The 21,281-nt window shown below is 46.1% G+C and overlaps 1 protein-coding gene across 1 annotated transcript; it reads left to right on the plus strand.

Moving 5' to 3' along the window:
* Positions 1-210: 210 nt before the first annotated feature.
* Positions 211-17,071, plus strand: TSPAN6 (tetraspanin 6). The gene is made up of 8 exons (XM_032228412.1): positions 211-340; positions 5,753-5,941; positions 7,125-7,199; positions 9,294-9,392; positions 10,562-10,717; positions 13,537-13,620; positions 15,339-15,441; positions 16,520-17,071. Exons 1-7 carry the CDS (start codon positions 254-256, stop codon positions 15,405-15,407), a joined length of 759 nt encoding a protein of 252 aa, XP_032084303.1. The 5' UTR covers positions 211-253; the 3' UTR covers positions 15,408-15,441; positions 16,520-17,071.
* Positions 17,072-21,281: the final 4,210 nt, after the last annotated feature.

A 21,281-nucleotide genomic window follows, 5' to 3' on the forward strand; every position in this document is an offset into this window, starting at 1 on the left:
CGTCCGGAAAAGCCCTCGGCTAGCGTCGGGTGTTGCATCGGCGTCGGCTACGGGGTGGAGGGGTGTTTCCGTGTTTCGGCAAATCCCGGACAGGCTCGGCAGGTCCGCCCGGATTTGCGATTGGCCGGGAGAAGACGCCCACCCCCCCACCTCTCTGTATTTCGGCGTTTTCCGGAAAGGCTCGGCTCGTTCCGTCCAGACAGTCGGGAGACTGGCTTGGTCTGGACGAGCGGCGGAGTCCGGGCTCGGCGTAATGGCATCCCCATCGCGGAGGCTGCAGACCAAGCCGGTCATCACCTGCCTGAAGAGCGTCCTCCTCATCTACACCTTCGTCTTCTGGGTGAGGAAGGGTCTAAAGGAACAATGGGGGGGGCGGGGAAGAGGGGTCCCTCCCCCTCGCCCTGGACACGCAGAGGTCTTCAAACCTGGCCACTTTAAGACTTGTGGACTTCAACTCCCAGCATTCTCCGCCTGGAGAATGCTGGGAGTTGAAGTCCACAAGTCTTAAAAGTGCCCAAGTTTGGGGACCCCTGCCCTAGACACAAAGGAGCAAGGCAAGGGGTCCGCCTTTGCCTTTCTCTCCTTCCCACCCCCAAACACTTTTGCAAAGGGAAGGGGCGCTTTTTGCAAAGAAAAGTGTGTGTGTGTGGGGGGGGACTACATGCCCCATCATGTGTAGCCCAGCCACTCATGGGGCTTCTGGTCCCACTTGCCTTGGAGGCAACCTGGGCATTGGCTTGTTTGCACAAGGTGCAAACAACAACAACAACAACAACAACAAAGAATGCACAGTAGTTCTGTATCCCACAGTTTGGGATATGCAAAGTCCCATGCAAAGACTTTAATTCCCAGAATCCCTCCGCCAGGGGTGAGCTTATTTGCTTAGGCAGTGCATGCGATGGGAATATTGCAGTCAACAGGTTTTTCTTTGCGTTGAACTCTGAATCTGATGTTGCTTGGACGAAGGTCTGTCCTTCCCATTATTGTACTTTGCATTTCCCTGCCACGCTTATCAGTTTGTGGTGTTCAACCTTAACACTTGGAAGTTTATTTATTTGCTTATTTGGTTTGTCGTTCATGTGCGAGATAACACGGATAGGAATAAACATGAATACGAACACAGGAAATGGGGGCAAATAAATGGGAACAGTAGGACAGGGACATTAGGCACGCTGGTGCGCTTATGCACGCCCCTAAGTTGTGGGAACAGAATCCACTGCTTGTGGTCTCGGGAGTCATGACTTAAACCAGTGGCAGTCAACCTGGTCCCTACTGCCCACTAGTGGGTGTTGCAGCTTTCATGGGGGGCAGTAGGGGTTTGCTATAACTCTGTTTTATAAATTTTTCAAAGTAAAGTTACTTCCCTACTTTATAAATCACCATTAATATGGAACTGGTGGGCGGTTAGAAAATTGTACTACTAACAGAGATACAAAAGTGGGCGGTAGGTATAAAAAGGTTGACTACCCCTGACTTAAACAAAGAGTATGAACACTCAGTTGTAGCCTCAGACCTTCCTTTGTCCTGCCAACTTTGAAGTTGGAAAATTATTTCCAATCAGAAACAAAAAAAATAGAGGAAAGGTGGTTTAACCCTGAGTGAAGGTGGTGGTGTTTTTTTTAGTTCTCTATCTACTGATGAGATAATCTGGGAGTAATCAGAGTTCCAAGTTCAGCCTCTTATTTTTCCCCTCTGCCCTCGTGCCTGAGACAATCCAGAATTGTTGGAACCTTGAAAAGTTGCGGAAAGCTTCATAAACTGAACACAAGGGAGAGACTGGTACGAATTCTCCCGGCAAGAAGGAACTTCCTCTTCTATAGTATAGCCTTTATTGTCATTGTACATTATGTATACAACAAAATTGGCTTTAGCTTCACTAGTGCAATCCATGACAAACGATACAAGCAACATAAATAGTATAAAGAATAATCCATATGCAAGTAATCGGGGGAAAAAGTTGGGTCTCTAAGACATTCAGGGCAGAGAAGGGAAATTCACACTGTCTCACTTCTCAAAGGAATGTCTATCTTCTTTCTTTCCCTGCCTCTTCTTCGATCAGCAATAAAGATATTTCTTGGGGATGTGACACAGCCTGATGAAAGACACCCCAAAAAAGAGCACAGCATCCCGCTGTCTGTCAACACCCGCCCATGTCCAAATAGGACACATTGAAATAATATTTTAGAGAGTTTTCACCAACCGTCAAAAGTCCTCCCTATGCTTAATAAACAAATAATAACATCATCGCTTTGACAAGGGGGAGCCAGCCGTGGGCAGCAGCTGCCCAAAAAGCCAACACAGTTCTAGGCTGCATAAACAGAGGGATAGAATCAAGATCATGTGAAGTGATAATACCACTTTATAATGCCTTGGTAAGGCCACACTTGGAACACGGCATCAGGTTTTGATTGCCATTATGTAGAAAAGATGTGGAGATTCTAGAAAGAGTGCAGAGAAGAGCAACAAAGATAATTAGGGGACTGGAGGCTAAAACACATGAGGAACGGTTGCAGGAACTGGGTATTTCTAGTTTAATGAAAAGAAGGACTAGGGGAGACATGATAGCAGTGTTCCAATATCTCAGGGGTTGCCACAAAGAAGAGGAAGTCAAACTATTCTCCAAGGCACCAGAGGGTAGGACAAGAATCAATGGATGGAAACTAATCAAGGAGAGAAGCAACTTAGAACTAAGGAGAAATTCCCTGACAGTGAGAACAATTAACCAGTGGAACAGCTTGCCTCTAGAAGTTGTGAATGCCCCAACACTGGAAATCTTTAAGAAGATTTTGGATAGCCATTTGTCTGAAATGGTATAGGGTTTCCTGCCTGGGCAGAGGGTTGGACTAGAAGACCTCCAAGGTCCCTTCCAACTGTTATTTTATTCTAACCTTATCCAAGGAAAGGGCTGAGCTCTGAGAACATAGTAAGGAATAGGGACACTCTCTGATAGGTGCCCAGTCAAAGGTTTTACGTCTTTCTATTTTTCTCATTTTTTTTTTAAAGTTGCCAGTTTGCTTTGCTGTTTTTTTTTGTTTTTTTTTTTTTGGTGAATGGCAATGTGTGGAATGCAGTCAGTAATCATGTCCTTTCCTTTCAACATTGCTGCTCCAGGCTTTGGATTCAGGTGAGTGTGGCTTTTTTCCCCCAGGGAGTAGCAGAGTTGGTCTTTTGAATGCAAAGCACTGTCCTCTTTCTTAGTCACGTTCCACAGAAGAGAAATGGAAGGGGATCTGTATACATGGGAATGGGGGTAGGCGGGGAAGCGGGATTGGGGTGGGGGGAATCCCCAAGGGCTTGCTTTTGAAGGACTTGGTGGAAGCTGGTTGTAGAATGAACAAAAATCCTGGGATACGACACACTGTTGTATGGGAAGTAAAAGAGAAAACAAAGAACAGAATAGAATAGAATGGCGTAGAGTAGAATAGAATAGGAAAGTAAAGAATGGAATGGAATGGAGTAGAATAGAATAGGAAAGTAAAGAATGGAATGGAATCGAATAGAATGGAGTAGAGTAGAATAGAATAGGAAAATAAAGAATGAAATGGAATCGAATAGAATGGAGGAGAATAGAATAGAATAGGAAAGTAAAGAATAGAATAGAATAGAATGGAGTAGAATAGAATAGGAAAGTAAAGAATGGAATCAAATAGAATGGAGTAGAGTACAGTAGAATAGAATAGGAAAGTAAAGAATGGAATGGAATCGAATAGAATTGAGTAGAGTAGAATAGAATAGGAAAGTAAAGAATGGAATGGAGTAGAGTAAAGTAGAGTAGAATAGAATAGGAAAATATGGAATGGAATAGAATAGAATGGAGTAGAATAGAATAGAATAGGAAAGTATGGAATGGAATCGAATAGAATTGAGTAGAGTAGAATAGAATAGGAAAGTAAAGAATGGAATAGAATGGAGTAGAGTAGAGTAGAATAGAATAGGAAAATAAAGAATGGAATAGAATAGAATGGAGTAGAATAGAATAGAATAGGGAAGTAAAGAATGGAATAGAATGGAGTAGAGTAGAGTAGAATAGAATAGGAGAGTAAAGAATGGAATGGAATCGAATAGAATTGAGTAGAGTAGAATAGAATAGGAAAGTAAAGAATGGAATGGAATCGAATAGAATGGAGTAGAATAGAATAGAATAGGAAAGTAAAGAATAGAATAGAATAGGAAAGTAAAGAATGGAATAGAATAGAATGGAGTAGAATAGAATAGAATAGGAAAGTAAAGAATGGAATGGAATAGAATGGAGTAGAGTAGAATAGAATAGAATAGAATAGGAAAGTAAAGAATGGAATGGAATCGAATAGAATGGAGTAGAATAGAATAGAATAGGAAAGTAAAGAATAGAATAGAATAGGAAAGTAAAGAATGGAATAGAATAGAATGGAGTAGAATAGAATAGAATAGGAAAGTAAAGAATGGAATGGAATAGAATGGAGTAGAGTAGAATAGAATAGAATAGGAAAGTAAAGAATGGAATGGAATAGAATAGAATCTAAGTGTGATTGGACACAAGGAATTTGTCTTCGGTATGTATGCTCTCAGTGTACATAAGGAGAATAAAATACATTCATCAAGAATTAAAAGATACAACACTTATTGATAGTCATAGGTTACTAATAAGCTATCAAATCGTACTAGTAAACAAAACAATATAAATTGGAAGATACAAGCTTCATAGAGGCTGGTTAAATCCTTGGTTTGGTTGAATAATTGCACAATTCAGTTGTATGCTTCCTATAGGATGGGGAACATAGTTGGCCAAAAACTTTTAAAAAGTTGATGAGTTTAGAAAGAGGAGTACAACCTCTTTCTGAATCCTAGGCAAGATGATGGGCTCCATAGTTTTGGGAGGAAAGACCATCCTGGATTATCAGCAGATAATCATTAGATAAGTAGAAGGAGATAGGTAATAGGAAGAATGAGAAGAAGAATAGTAGTGCAGTCTTAGTAAATAATTTGACAGTATCGTGGGAATTAGTTGTTTAGCAGAGTGATGGCATTTGGGAAAAAACTTTTGTCCAGTTGTTCTGGTGTGTAATGCTCTAGAATGTCATTTTGAGGGTAGGAGTTGAAACAATTCATGTCCAGGATGCGAGGGGTCTGTAGTTACTTTCTCAGCCCTCTTTTTGGCTCGTGCAGTGTACGGGTCCTCAATGGAAAGCAGGTTGGCAGCCATTGGTTTTTTCTGCGTGACCCGTCAAAAGCGCAAACGTCAAAAGCGCGCCGACAACACCGCGGCGCTAAAACCACGATTTCAAAAGCGCGCCGACAACAGCGCACTGACAACAGCGCGCCGACAGAAGCGCGATTTCATTTAATGTAAGATTTACAGTTAGGTTTAGGGTTAGGTTGAGGGTTACGTTACAGCGCGCTTCTGTCGGTGTGCTTTTGTCGGCGCGCTTTAGGACTAATTAGTCGCTAATTCGTCGCGCGGTTTTGTCACCGCGCTTTAGACACCGCGGTTTAGTCAGGCGCGCTTTTGTTGTGCGCGCATTTGTGGTGGAACCTTTTTCTGCAGTTCTAATTATCCATTGAAGTCTGTGTCTGTCTTGTTGGGTTGCAGAGCCAAAAAAGACGGTGGTTGACCGCTTTGAACTCGGGTCGAAGCAGAGCCGATCTGCATCAATCGCAAGGGCAGCGCAGTATCGCGGAGAATTCTGGTTAAGAGGAACAGCTTGTTTGCAGGGAAACATCTCCAGAAATGGTTCCCTTTTGACTCACACGTGCGTTTCTCCTACCTTTCCAGTTCACTGGCATCGTCCTCCTAGGCGTTGGCATTTGGGCCAAGGTGAGCCTGGAAGTCTACTTCTTCCTGCTGAACGAGAAGGCCAGCAATGTTCCGTACGTCCTGATCGGGGCAGGATTGGTGGTCGCTCTGCTTGGCACCTTCGGATGTTTTGCCACCTGTCGCGGAAGCACATGGATGCTGAAGCTGGTAATTGTTTCAAATAGCTTTTTGGCTGAACTGCAAGGGAGTGGTTGGGATTTGCAATCTCAGCCCAGGTAAAAGTTAAGACACAGGCATGTTAGTGGTGGCGGGGTGGCGCAGTGGTTAGAATGCAGTACTGCAGGCTACTTCTCGTGACTGCCGGCTGTCGGCAGTTTGAATCTTACCAGGCTCAAAGTTGACTCAGCCTTCCATCCTTCTGAGGTCAGTAAAATGAGGATTCAGATTGTTGGGGGCAAGATGCTGACACAGTAAACAGTGTAGTGTAAAGCTGTATATAAGTCTTAAGTGCTATGGCTATCTTCCTTCCTTCCTTCCTTCCTTCTATGGCTACCTTCCTTCCCTCCCTCCCTTCCTTCCTTCTCTCCCTCCCTCCCTTCCTTCTCTCCCTCCCTCCCTCCTTCCTTCCTTCTATGGCTACCTTCTTTCCCTCCCTCTCTCCCTCCCTCCTTTCCTTCCTTCTCTCCCTCCCTCCCTTCCTCCTTCCTTCCTTCCTTCCTTCCTTCCTTCCTTCCTTCCTTCCTTCCTTCCTTCCTTCCTTCTATGGCTACCTTCCCTCCCTCCCTCCCTCCCTCCCTTCCTTCTCTCCCTCTCTCTCTCCCTCCTTCCTTCCTTCCTTCCTTCCCTCCCAGTGGTTATAATGCAGTATTGCAGACTAACTCTGCCCACTGCCAGCAATTCGATTCCCACCGGCTCAAGGGTGACTCAGCCTTCCATCTGAGTGGGTAAAATGAGGATTCAAATTGTTGGGGGCAAGATGCTGACACTGTAAACAGTGTAGTGTAAAGCGGTATATAAGTCTAAGTGCTATGGCTACCTTCCTTCCTTCCTTCCTTCCTTCCCAGTGGTTAGAAATGCAGTATTGCAGACTAACTCTGCCCACTGCCAGCAGTTTGATTCCCACCGGCTCAAGGTTGACTCAGCCTTCCATCTGAGTGAGTGAAATGAGGACACTGATTGTTGGGGCTGACTTGGTAAACCGCTTAGAGAGGGCCATAGAGCCCTGTGAAGCAGTGTATAAGTCTATAGGGTCTTCTGCTTGAGCAGGGGGCTGGCCTACAAGACTTCCAAGGTCCCTTCCAGCTGTATTCTGATTGATTAAATTGTTTATTCTTGTGCAGCAACATTGAGGATCATTTTGATGTTCTTCATTCCTGTTTTCTGTCCACAGTATGCCATGTTCTTAACCCTCATCTTCCTTGTGGTGCTGGTGGCTGCCATTCTGGGTTTTGTCTTCAGACATGAGGTGCGTCCTGTGTCTTCGATAATTTCCCCGTTTTACTGGGGTAAAAATGGAACTTCCTGTTATTTTTTCCTCAGGAAGTTTGCCGAAGAATCTTGTTTTGTTTTCCTTGAAGACCGGAGCTTTCCAAACACTAAGGATTCCTGAAAAATCCTTCCAGTAAAGGTCATTTCATTCAAATCCGATCTCCATATCTTAAACACTGTTTCCTAATAAATTCCACTCATTTATCCTTCTAGAGCAGTGATGCTGAAACTTTTTCTATCGCCCGCGCATGCCAACACCAATTAAATCCTCCCGGGCATCAGCGCATGCACACCTCCCTCCCTGCGCATGCGAACACAACCCCTCCCCAGGCTCCGGAGGCTTTCTTGAAGCCTGGGGAGGGTGAAAACGGCCTCCCCCAGCCCCCTGGAGGGTCTCCAGAAGCCAGAAATGGACCATTTCCGAACTTCCAGTTGGGCTGTTGGGGCTGTTTTTCGCCCTCCCCTGCTTCAGGAAAGCCTCCGGAGCCTGAGGAAGGTTGAGAACGGTGTCCCCCGGCCTTCCGGAAGGGTGCAAAATCAGTTGGTGCGCACCGGAGCAGATGGCTGGCGTTCCAGCAAATATGGCTCCACGTGCCACCTGTGGGACGCTTGACATAGGTTCTCCATCACGGTTCTAGAGTCTAGCTCAGGGATGTCAAACTTCCTTGAGGGCCGGATCAGAATTGTTGTTCTCTTCTGCGGGCCAGCGGGGCGGGTGGTGGGGAGGGGGAAGACAGAACGGACACTTCCTGCAGCACCCTGCCGGCCAAAACAGGGCATTTGGAGGCCGCGTGTGGCCCCCCTTGTGTCCCGTTCTCAGCCTGGATGGCCTCCTGCAGCACTTTACCAGCTGAAAACGGGCCATTGGAGAGCCTCCATGCGGCCTGTTTTTGGCTGGGAAGGCTGGGGTGGCTGAAAACAGGTTGTGTGAGGGCCTCACGCGGTCAGTTTGGGCTGTTAGAGGCCCCACAGACTGGTCCTTTGATATTTCCAGGCTGGCCCCGTGGGCCTTGAGTTTGACACCCCTGGTCTAGCTGGATCAAGGTGGTGTATAATTTCATAGTAAATGTCTTTGGGGATAGGAGTGTGTATAACACTGCTCTTAAGTAGCCCAAAGTTTCTCTTACGTTCTATAAAACATTGACATGTTTTTCCAAATGAGCCTGTCATGTGATGGTAAGTTTTGCACAGCACTTTTAGGATGGCGTTGTGTGTAGAAGCTGTTTGAGTGCATACCAGAATGTGGATGATAATGTAAATCCTTCCAATTCTAAATTCTTTATGTTTTTAGCATCAACTATGTATGTGTCAGCGTTCCAAGTATCATGCAGAATTAAATCAGAGTCCAAGGCAAAACGATCCTTAAAGTTCCAATTTAATAAATCGGACATCTTGGCACATCTGTGGAATCCCAGTTCTGGAAGTTACCTAGGATTCCCACCCAGCTGAAAGTTCATGATCTTCTCCACACACCCACAAATCCATCACATGGTCCAATCTTCTTCTTCCACGTTGGCATCTCCACCCAGCTGGTTCCGGTCAGGTGTAGAGGTGCGGAGACAAAAGATGACCTTGGGCTTCTAGAAAAGAATGACAACAGCACATTCCACAATTCTACTCCTTTCTATTCCCCCCTTCCAACTACTACACTAATGAAACAGCGTAATGAAATAAGAGAGAGTGTGGCAAGCCAAAGATCTTAAAAGGGATATAACTGCAGGCCTGATACTATGGCTTTTTATGTGCTGAAATGCATTTGGAAACATCTGCTTTGGCATTTTTGCTGTAAAAAAAGTATGGGCAGATTCTCAATTGTATTTAAAAAAATACAATTGAACACAAAGTTGAAACCGATAGAAAATTGTCACCTCTAATTTGAACCCTATTGTAAAAGTGGCATTTTTCTATTTCGGCAAAGACTTTTCTAAGAATCTACCATTCTGATACGTTGTCGGGCCTTTTCATTCCTCTGCATCTCCCCTTACTTTTAACTCATTCAAATGGCTGAAGATGTCTTTTGATCAGGTGACAGCCTCACCTGCACAATGAAACTTTCTCCCTTTCCTTAAAGATAAAGGATAATTTTAAGAAAAACTATGAAAATGCTGTGAAGCGTTACAATGGGACCAGAGACGATCCTAGCAAAGCAATCGATGACATCCAGAAAACAGTGAGTGGAAACCTTCTATTTTTCTCTGTGTTTGTTATAACTTATATACTTATGGTTTGTTATCTGTTCTGACCCGCCACCGTACGGTGAGTCACGCCGAAACAAGGTTACTATTAGCCACGCTTTATTCACAGTAATTACTCACAGACAAGACTTTGGCAGCAACCCAGACTCCCACAGATAAGAGATACACACAAGAGCTTCTCCAGCTTTAGTAAAACAGTTGTGTCCTGCAAAAGGTCTCCTCCCAAAATCTCTTCCTATATACTCTCTTGGAAGGAGCCTAATCACAACCACCTGGGCCTGATTATCTTCTATGTCTCCATAGTTGTTGCCTGCGCTTCTCCACCCTTCTCTGCCTGGCGTCCGGGACCAACTCCCTTTGCTCCTCCCCACTCCTCCAGGGCCTGACGTCTTCACCACTGCTCCAGTGCCTGACGTCAGGGATAAACTCCCTTTAGCTTTCACCGCTGCTCCATGCCTCAGGCACCTCCTGGTGGCCAACCAGCCTCTCTGGTCCCTGCTCGGAGTCTCCACATCTTCCAGAGCCTACTCATAGGGTCCCTCACTATCGGAGTCTGTCGGCAGCTCCAATGGCTCCTGCTGGGCCACAACAGTTATCTATCTATATAAAATGCAAATACCACTCACTCAATCGAGGTACTATGCTTGAATGTAGAATGCATGCAAGATGTACCATTATTTAACTTCAGACCCTGAAATGGGCTATTTATTCTAAGAGCTGCGGTGGTGCAGTGGTTAGAGTGTAGTATTGCAGGCTACTTCTGCTGCCCGCAATTTGGCAGTCCAAATCTCACCAGGCTCAAGGTTGATTCAGCCTTCCATCCTTCCGAGGTAGGTAAAATGAGGACCCAGATTGTTTGTGGGCAAGAGGTCGACTCTGTAAAACCGCTTAGAGGGGGCTATAAAAGCATTATCAAGCGGTATATAAGTCTAAGGGCTATGTTATTCTAAATAATATTCCCAAAGGATGTTTGAGGTTAACACGGGACACTTCCAAGCCAGATGTAGGAAATATCCCTTTCTAAGTTAGAGCCCTTTTTGGGAAATTTTGCAATCGGCGATTCGGACATTGGGCTGTTCTGTTTCTGAGAAGCATAGTTTGCATGTTCTGCTTGGTCATCTCGTGCTCTCTTGGTTTTGTACAGTTGCACTGCTGTGGCGTAGAGAATTTCACGGACTGGAAAACGAGCGACTACTTCAAAGAAAAAGGCATTCCCACCAGCTGCTGCAAACCTTTGGAGAACTGTACAGAGAGTGACTTGAAGAACGCCACTATAGCAGGAGGCAAAGTTTATGAGCGTGTAAGTCCTTTCTGGGTTTCTCTAGAACAGGGCTCTGCAACCTTAAACGCCTAAAGAGCCATTTGGACCCGTTTCCCACAGAAAACAAAGCACCGGGAACCACAAAACTTGGGCGGGTGTGGCCAACCTGACGTCACTCACTCGGGTGAAATTCAAATTTTCTTCACTTCCAGTTCTGTGGGCGTGGCATGGTGGGTGTGGCAGGGGAAAGATACTGCAAAATCCCCATTCTCACCCCACCCTGGGGCCAGCCAGAGGTCTTATTTGCCAGTTCTCCGAACTACTCAAAATTTCCGCTCTACCCATTCTCCAGAACCTGCTGAATTTCACCCTTGCGACTCACTCCCACACAGTCACATGACACCCCTCTCCAGCTGCGCCCCCTTTATGCGCGGCGCTTGCCGGGGGAGGAGAGCGCTTCCCCAGGCCGCCCCCTTCTTTCTCTTGGCCCCGTCAACGAGGGAGGAGGAAGGCCAGGCTTCGGGGGTGGCCCCCCACCCCGCAAGATCCGCCCCTGCCGTCCTCTCCCAGCCCTATTTGCTGGTGGCAACAGCAAATGTACCATGACGAGAGGGGGAAGCCTGTTGCCACACAAAGACAAGGACGGGGGCAATTTGCTCCCGCACGGAAGCTCCACCCGTTGCCACCAAGGCAACTGGAAGGCAGCACTTTCATCCCTCTACCGTGACAGGGCAACGGGGAGCCGCAGCGGAGGGGTGAAAGAGCTGTGGGTTGCCGATGCCTGCTTTAGAATCTGGAAATCTGGAACGGAGGCTGATTCTTCCAAATGTTGGTTTTCTGGCAAGCTGCTTAATGGTAGCTTTTTTTTAAAAAAAAAAATGAAATTAACTAGGTGAAGCCACTCACAAAGTTAAGCAAGTTTTCAATGAAAGAAACAAGGTGAGGAATTGCCACCTTTGTCTCTTCCATTCACACCATGACCTTTTGTCCTGGGTTGCAACGAAGGTGCCCTCTCTTGCACAAAGACATGGCTTGTCTTAACGGGGTTTATTGATAAGCCGCCATGGATGGCTTAACTGGTGCTGTGTCATAAGGCAACATTAGTGCCTGACCTGGCTCCCAAACATGGCAAATCCTCGGTAGTTAAATCAATGATTCCTTTATTAGGAGTGCCGGCAGCCCCGGCAAAAAGTTTCTCTCTCAGGCTGACAAATCTGGCCACCCGGAAGACAAATTCACTTCTATTCCCTTCTGCCCTCTGCCTTTTATCCCCACAGCTAGGGTGGGGCTTAGCTAACAGCGGTGGCTCTTCCGTCCCAAGGACCGGCCCATAGATTTCCACTGCTCTCCTCTCCTCCGCCTTCTGTGCATCCGCGTTGTCAGGCACTGGACCCAGCTGTTGTTCGTCTTCCTCATCAGCTGCCTCCTCACCTGAGGGCTGATGGACAGCCCAGGCTCCGCCTCTGTCTGTCTCTCTGCCAGCTCCATTCCCTCTTTCCCCTCGGAGCTCTCAGGTTCTTAATGCTAACTCTGCCTCCCACACCTCCTCCTCCTCTGATTTGGCTGCTGGAGGGGCCGACAGGCCACAGCAGTTAGGCTTTGCTTGGGCCAACAAGAGGTCCATGGAGATTCTCAGTCATCCAGGTCATGGTTGTTCCCAAAGGTGCTTTTTCAAGAGGCAATTGGACCTTCTGGTTTTTTTCCAAAGACCTTTCGCTTCTCATCCAAGAAGTGTCTTCAAAAGAAAAACCAGGAAGTCCAGTTGCCTCTTGAAAAAGCACTTTTGGGTGACAACAGAAGGTCTGGACTTCCAAGAGGCCGGGAGGCAGGATATGTCTTTGTTCTGACTCCCCTCGTCCCACATCAAAACACCAAGCCAAAGATACTTTACGGAATTTATTCACAGACAGACAGGTCCTTGGCAGCAAACCGGCACAGATAAGCTGGGGCAGCAATCCAGCCTGCCAAGCTCACAATACTGTTCATCAAACATTAGTTAATGTGTTGACTTCTGCAAAAAGTACGTGTGCACAAGCTGTCCTTTTATAGTCTGGAGAGGAGCCTAATGACCACCAGCTGAGTGCAATTATCTCCTGTAACTGAGCAACTGTTCCTGACGTCTATTAGCTCTTTGGTGCCGGGCATTCAGGAACAACTCACTGTTGGTGTCCGGATCACTCTCCCTTGTCTCCTCCCCACTGGTCCAAGGCTCAGGTGCCTCCTGGTGGCCAACCAGCCTCTCTGTGCCCTGCTTGGAGTCGGAACCCTGTCCAGGGTCCTCCACATCCTCCAGAGCCGACTCATAGGGCCCCTCGCTGTCGGAGTCTGGTGGTAGCTCCAACGGCTCCTGCTGGGCCACAATAGTCTTTAAGGAGGTTTCAAAACTGTAAGGGCAGAACATGATGGCCTTGAGTAGAAGGAAGGAAGCTGGAACTCCCCTGAGCTTCACCCTCACTAGTTTCATTGCTTCCGTCTCTTATGAAATTAGTTTAGCTCTAGTCACAGGGACTTTTGAGTGTCCCTGATCGTGTTAAGGAGCCCGATGTGAGATAACAAAGAATGTGTGGCATGGAATGCAAACACTGGATTGGGAGGAGGTCGCTGGCCTTTATTCTCCCGACTTCCTGCTGAGCTGAGAAGGAGTTGCTACTCCTTCCAAAGTCCACTGCACTCAAGGTGGGAGCACAGAGGGCGCTGCACAAATATTGACACAACCTGGAGGATCTTTGCAAGCCTCCCATCTCACAAGAACTCGGCACATTGTCTTTGATTAAGGTTAAAGTCAAGTCGAGGTTGAAATGGACTGGGTGTGTTTTTGGTTCCTTGTGAAAAGGCCTTTTTGTTGTTTCTCTCTGCAGGGTTGTTTTAGCCTGGTGATACAAACCATGGACTCCGAGATGGGCATTGTGGCTGGGATCTCCTTCGGCACTGCTTGTTTCCAGGTGAGCCTTCCTTAAGAACCCTGCAGCTGGACCTTCCTCTCTCCTAACACCTGCATTTTCTCCCCCTTTCCATTTGATTATCATGCTAGCAAAGGCATATGGAGACCCCTGGCCAGCTGCTGTTCAGTTAAGACTCTTGTTTCTTCTTCTTGAGCAGTGCCAACATCTGGTGTTCTGGCCGAGGCTTCCTTAGAGCCTGAAACAAACTCCTTGTCCCGGCAAAAATCCCTTTTATTAATTGACTGTGAATTCTGCTCATTCACATCCAGAAAAGTCTTTCGAGGGAGGATTTACAGTCACAGACCTTATCTGGCTTGGAAAGCGTCCAGGCCGATATCTGCAAAACTTGGCAAGGAATCTCAGAGAGTCATGAACCAATTAAGCGAACTAATTATCTCCTGCAAACTTCCCTCCCCTTTCGCTCCCTTTTTATTTCCTCTGAAAGGGACTATTCATCATCCACCTCTGGCCTTACTCCCAAGTCGACCCCTCTTCTTTAGCTGTTCCCTTCGTCTGGCAACTCTGCATGCGCACTCTGGGAACAGGCTCCAGCTGTTCCTCTGTCTCACTGATGTCTGATAACTGGCATACGGCTCTGGCCCTCTCTCTGCCTCCGACATAGAACCCTCATCAGAGCCTTCCCCAGACTCCAAGACTGGCCCATCATCCTCCCCAACCTCCTCACTGTCTGAATCTGCTGCCAGCTGCACTGGCCATTGGCGGGCCACAACATCTGGCTCCTGGCCAGGAACCTCTTACATTTGACCTGATGCCTTCCAGCCTCCAAATGAATTTTGGAGAGCAGGGAGGATGCTCACCTTGATGTATATGTGGCCTCATTGAAGATGTATGGAAGTTGTTGGGACCAATTTGGTGGTAAACCCTTGTTGGTTATGGAGTAAACGAATAATTGATGCAGTTGGATCTAGAAGTCCATTCAAGAGGAATTGGTACAAATGAGTTTAATGATCAGTTTCAATGACCATTTGTATAACGTTACAATATTTCCTCTGGGAGGAGCCGAGGTAGTGCAGTGGTTAGGGTGCAGTACTGCAGGCCACTTCAGCTGACTGTTATCTGCAGCTCAGCGGTTCAGATCTCACCGGCTCAAGGTTGACTCAGCCTTCCATCGTTCCAAGGTGGGTGAAATGAGGACCCAGACTGTGGGGGCAATGTGCTGACTCTGTAAACCGCTTAGAGAGGGCTGAAAGCCCTATGAAGCGGTATATAAGTCTAACTGCTATTGCTATTGCTATCTTTGCATAAGTGTGTTATTGATGTCATTGAAATAACAAGAATCACCTGAGCAGATATGAAAGTACATAATTTCTGTTGTTAAACACAAGACATTTACTGAGTGAGCTTTGCCCCAATTTACGACCTTTCTTGCCACGGTTGCTAAGTGAATCAATGCAGCGGTTAAGCTAGGAACACAGTTGTTAAGTGAATCCGGCGTCCTCTTTGACTCTGCTTGCCAGAAGGTCGCAAAAGGGGACCACTGCAACCGTCATAAGTACGGGTCAGTTGCCAAGCGTCCGAATTTTGATCACGTGACCTGGGAACGTGGCAACGGTCATCCGTAGGAAAAACATCCATCAGTCACTTGTTTAGGTGCCGTTGTAAGTTTGAACAGTCACTAAGCGAAGTCGAGGATGACCTGTGCAGATGTTTAGCTTGATGCCATCCCGTTAATCCTGTTTTTCATTTTCTCTGTTAAGTTGATTGGCATTTTCTTGGCCTGCTGCCTCTCCCGCTCCATCACAAGTAACCAGTACGAGATGGTGTAACACTGCAGGACGGGAGTTCGCCTAAAACTCCAAGGTATACATGTTTTTTGCAATAAAGAACCCTTGCATCTTCCCTTGGCCCTGTGTGGGAAGGGGGGCCCCCTTTTCCAAATCAAAGAAATGGCCCAAATCCAGTGAAACTAATGGAGCCATCTGGCAAGCAAAGCACTTGTCAGTTTCCAAAACCTTACAATTGGATTTGAAGGGCAGTTTGTCCTTTGAAGTGAAAAGCCGTCTACAGCATCAACCCACTTGATAGGGCAAGCTGCTAATACATGAAATGAGAGCAAATGTCCCTCTCCTTATTAGCACTGATGATGTCTGCAAGAAAACAACCAAGCTCAGAGAGCACAGAGGATCCTACAGTCCTCCTCCTCCTCTCTTCCTCCTCCTGCAAACCTTACTCCCTTCTAGCATTGATGATGTTACCTAGTTTGGGTAGTGAAACATCTGCAAGAAAACCACCAAGTTCAGAGAGCACCAAGGATTCCACAGTCCTCCTCAACTTCCTCTTCCTTCTCCTCCTCCTCTTCCTCTCCCACTCCCTTCTAGCACTGATGATGTTACCTGGTTTGGGTAATGAAACGTCTGCAAGAAAACCACCAAGCTCAGAGAGCACCAAGGACCCTACACTTTTCTTCCTCCTCCTCCTCCTTGTCTATCTTCTCCTTCAGTGGTGGGCTGCCAATTTTTTTACTACCGGCTCAGGCACGCTCCCCCGTGCGCGTGATGCTTCCGCGCATATGCAGAAGCATCCAGTGGGTGGGCAGAGCCTCCTGCCGCCGTTACTACCGGTTTGGCTGATCTGGGCCAAGCCAGGAGCAGCTCACCTCTGCTCACACAAATCAATGGCTCGATGCACTTTTGAATCCTGTGTTTTCTTCCCAAAATGGTTATTGCAGATTTGGGGAATAGGGATGGCCATTTTGCCGGATTCGCACGTCGCCCTAAGCCTGACACGTAACCATAACAATAAGGTGTAAACCATTTTTACAAATTGTGATGTTTGTAGCAAGCCCCCCCTCCCCCCCCCGTTATGACTTAATGTGTAATTTCTTGGCGTTGAAAAGCAACTGTCTCTTAATCTCTTCTTTTCTGTTCTTTATTTGCAGGTTTTATTTAAACACACAAACAAACAAAAAACCAGAAGATTTTTTTTTCTTTTAGGAGCCACTTCCCTGAGAGACTTGAGCTTTTGAAAACCTGTTTGATTTGACTGCCATCTTTGGGATTTTATTTGAATTATGTTTGAAAGCACCAAGGACAAGGCCAGGGGCTTTGAGATTTAAAACTACTGAGGAGCAGTAGTTTTAAAATAGGGTGCACGTGTTGTTTTTTAAAGGGAGGCTTTTCATAGTACTATTAGTTGCTGTGTCATTAATCTTCTATGTATTTAAGTGGACGTATTATTTAAATTTATATTAGCCTATTCTTGCTATTGTAGTAGAATTTAACTGACAGCTGCCTCTTTTAGTGAAAGGTCCATTTTTTTGTCTCTCTCTTGAATTAATGCTTCTCATTCTGGACTATCAAATCCTACCCAGATCCAAAATACCTTCAAAAAATACGAGTGATTTCAAGCCAGAGCTTCTTACCTGGGGGTTCAAATACTGTATTTCGGGGCTCAAATACTACCTTGTTTCCCTGAAAATCAGACCTTCCCGGATAATAAGCCCAATTGGGCCTTTGAGAGCATGTGCTAAAATAAGACCTCCAAAAATAAGCCCTCCCCAAAAATATTGCAACACAGCAGCAGCCATGAGGTGACCACGCTCATCTCCTCCTGCACCTCAAAAATAATAAGACCTCCCCAAAAATAAGGCCAAGCGCTTATTTCGGGGGTCAAAAGAAAATAAGACCATGTCTTATTTTCGGGAAAACACGGTATATGGATATTCCTCGATTTACAAACAGTTCATTTAGTAACCAAAGTTACAGCAGTGCTGGAAAAAATGACATAACCATTTTACACACTGATGACTCTTACAGCATCCCCATGATTACGTGATTTACTGCTTCATCTTTATGACGGTTGCAGTGTCCTGGGGTCACGAAGCAATCTTTTGCGACCTTCCGACAAGCAAAAATCAAGGGGGAAACCAGATTCACTTAACTACTATGTTACTACCCTGTTTCCCTGAAAATAAGACTTCCCCGGATGATAAGCCCATCAGGCTTTTGAACGCATGCCCTAAAATAACCCCCCCCCCCCCCAAATAAGCATAGCAGCAGCCATGGGGTGACTATGCTGGGCCGCCTCCTGCACCTCAAAAATAATAAGATCTCCGCGAAAATAAGGCCAAGCACTTATTTCGGGGTTCAAAAGAAAATAAGACCCTGTTTTATTTTCGGGAAAACACGCTAATTTAACGACTGCAGTGATTCACTGAACCCCCAAAGAGTTATTCTAAGTTCTAAGTCAAAGGTAGTAAAGAAAACTCGTAAAATGGGGCAAAGTTCACGTAACAAACTTCTCACTTAGCAACAGAAACTCTGGGCTCAATTGTGGTCGTAAGTTGAGGATCGCCTGTGTTTTGTTGCTGTTGGATCCATTTCTGGAGGATCCAGCTTGGGATTTTTGCAAACCTGGCAACTTGATAACGTGTGGATTTTAACTCCCAGAATTCTGGAAGTTGAAGTCTGCGCGTCTTCACGCTGCCGAGTTTGGGAAACAAAAAACACTATTTCAATTTTTTGAAGCTTTCTGAGACTTCCTTGCTGGATGGAGGAGCTCATTTGGAACCAGTTGTCCACCTTTGAACAAAAGCGCGATGAAGATTTTGGTAGCCCGTGTCACACTCGCATCTGGAGTTGCCTTCTGACCTTTAGAATTGGCCTCAAAGGTTCTCAAATATATCTGATGTGGCTGAATCCCAAATTCTGATGAGAAGTCAACAAATGTTCAGAGAGGACACTTGAATCTTCTTTTGAATCCTCGTCCCTTGGAGTCCTCTCCAAAGTGGATCCTACCTTTTGGTAAAGAGATAAACATTCGTTCTTTCTGGACCCATGAGTAGGGACAAGATAAAATAACAATGACCTGTAAGCCCCCAGTGAGATTGTGGCGTTGGTGGAACAGATGTTTTGGGTTGTAGAAGGCCTCTGGTCCAATTCGCAGGATCTCCAAACGTGGTGGGAAAATAGTCTTTTTGAGAGATTTTGGTAACGTTAATCTAGATCAGGGGTTGGTAATCCGTGGCTCTGGAGCCGCATGTGGCTCTTTCATCCTTCTGTTGCGGCTCCCTGTCGCCGATCGGCTCCACAATTGATAGGGCTTTCAGTTAGGAGAGGTTGAGGAAAAAGGATGCTGCACTAGGAGGAGACTCTATGGTGGGGGAACCGGAGTTCTGTTTGGCTCCAGAATTGAATGGAGGGTTTCCAGTTAGGACCCTTGTGGCTGTTTGAGTGTTTAAGGTTGCCAACCCCTGATAGATGGACTGATAATTATGAGTTCGTATAAGCTAGTTTCCAATGCAATGGAACTGTAGCCCCCGTCACCAAACAGGATAGATTAATTTTACGGCAGTACAGTAGAAGCCATTTAAAGGCACAACAGTCTGCATCTTAACAGAACACACACCCTGAGCAGTGTTAGGGGTGTCTTATACCCTCACAGTATTTATCTCCAGAGAATAAGTTATCTGTGTACCAAGTTCGTTTTAAATTGCTCGAGGCATTCCAGAGTTGTGCTGGAACATACAAACACACACAGAGAACCAGGGTATAAGACACCCCTAACATTGCTCAGGGTGTTTATTCTGTTAAGATACAGACTGTTGTGCCATTAAATGGCTTCTACTGTACTGTACTATATATATGAAGAAGATTAACTGTGTATGTGATATTGACCCAGAAGTTTGGACCACGGTTTGTCAAGCAATAATGGTTTTGATTTTTACCTAATACTAAAGCATTACAATTGAGTACCTCCATCATGCAAAACCTTCAACAACAACAAATATACATATTATGACTTGGGTGTGAGGTGTATAGGTAGTCCTTGACTTACAGCCTTTTGTTTAGTAACCATTTGAAGTTACAACGGCACCAAAAAAGGGGCTTAGGACCGTTTTCCCCACTCAACGACCGTTCCAGTCTCCCCAGGGTCACACGGTCAAAATTCAATTGACCAAAATGGGGCGAAACTCACTTAACAACAGAAAGCCTCGCTTAGCAACAGAAAGCTTGGCTCCATTGTGGTCATAGGCCGAGGGCTACCCATGCTATCTTCTGAAAGGCACTCCTGATGGCTGTGCAGTGTTATCTCGCTACTCGTTATTTAGTTCTAGAAACGAGTACTGAAAACGAGTAGCAAACAAAACATGTGATCTACCAGGGGATGATTTATTTTTTGGCGGGAGGGATTTCCTGTCTGCTCTCAGCTGCTGTCCCCTTTTTTCAGTGGGTGGGTTCCGGATCCCGTTCCAACCGGTACGGTTGGAACGGGCCCGTCGCCGTCCACATGAATGTGCGCAGCGCGTGTATGCGTCTTACTATCCAGCGACGCCTCCGCGATGCTCCAGCTGCTCAGCGGAGTGTCGCGCAGGCGCTATACACACTGTGTGCGGAAGCCCAGAAGACTTTAAAGACAGGGAAGGAGCGAGGGTGGGTGGGCCCTCCGGAGCATCCTACCGGAACGGTACCCAGTGCTCCGGGCAGGCTCCGGTATGCCCGTAACGGGGCGTACCCCCTGCAACCCACCACTGCCCTTTTCCTATGTCAGGAACCTTCCCAGACTGGCTTGCTTCCTGTCCTTCCTCTATGGTTGTTTCCCTCTTCTGGGATAAAATGCTCTGAAGTCTGCTACTGGTTTGCTTCGGGAGAACCAGTAGTGAAAAAATGCTTTAAAAAGCTTTTTAAAAAGTTCCAACGATCAGCTGTGCCACAATCAGCTGCGCCATGTGATTTCCACAGCACAGCTGATTGTTGTATAGCTGATCGTCAGAACTACTGGTCCGCCCAAACTGGTAGCATTTCACCCCTGCCCTCTTCTTATCGCAGCCCGTCAAGGAACAACCCACAAGTACCGAGGCACATTTTCATGTCAAAATGCGTCAAGTCCCCAGGTTTTGGTGCAGTCGAGTACCGAGGTGTACCGCTGCAGATAAATAAGTTTCATCTACCACTGTACATAAATAAGCTACTTCAACAGATGACACCTGGCTTGAATCTACGTTGAATTGTGGTCTGGGAAAAAAAAATCTCCTCTTGGCCTCCTTTCCAATTTCCTCCCCCCCCCCCCCCAAAAAAAAACCTGAGCGGTATTTGGTGCTAATTCCTTGCATTCTGAAAACCCCTGGCATTCTTTGGAAAGGAGAGGTTTCCTTTGGTTCCCCGTCCCACGTCTGGGGAACAATTCCTACTCTGAAAACAAATTCAGATTTCAGTGACGCCTTTGAAACTGAGTTGTTGTGATCTTTGTGTGTCTGTGTGTGTTTATTTTTAAGACTTGTCGGGAGAGTCCTTGATCTTAGCTGTCACTCTGCATCTGTTTTGAGTATGGTTTCATCATCAGTATTATGTGATGCTTTGAATATTTCTTTTTTTCTTTTGTTTGTATTCGATAGAGGAATCTTCCCGGACGCATAATAAACCTTTATACACTTTTTTTATTCTGAAAGCTCTTTAAATACATCGCTTGGTCGTCTTGATTTCTTGCGAACAGTCGCAATTCAGCAAATATTTGGATTCCTCTGGTCGTTAGCGTGTGATGTGTCTCTGGGGATAAATTGCTCTTTTTGTTAATGTTGGAAATATACACATGCTCGTTTCTAATCTTCCTGCAAATTAAGATGTGGCAGGTAAATCCTCAACTTACAACCGTAATTGAACCTGTAATTTTTGGTTGTCAGTTGTGACGGTTGCAAAGAGAGT

The sequence above is a fragment of the Thamnophis elegans genome, chromosome 12 (genome assembly GCF_009769535.1).
Source record: "Thamnophis elegans isolate rThaEle1 chromosome 12, rThaEle1.pri, whole genome shotgun sequence".
NCBI lineage: Eukaryota > Metazoa > Chordata > Lepidosauria > Squamata > Colubridae > Thamnophis > Thamnophis elegans.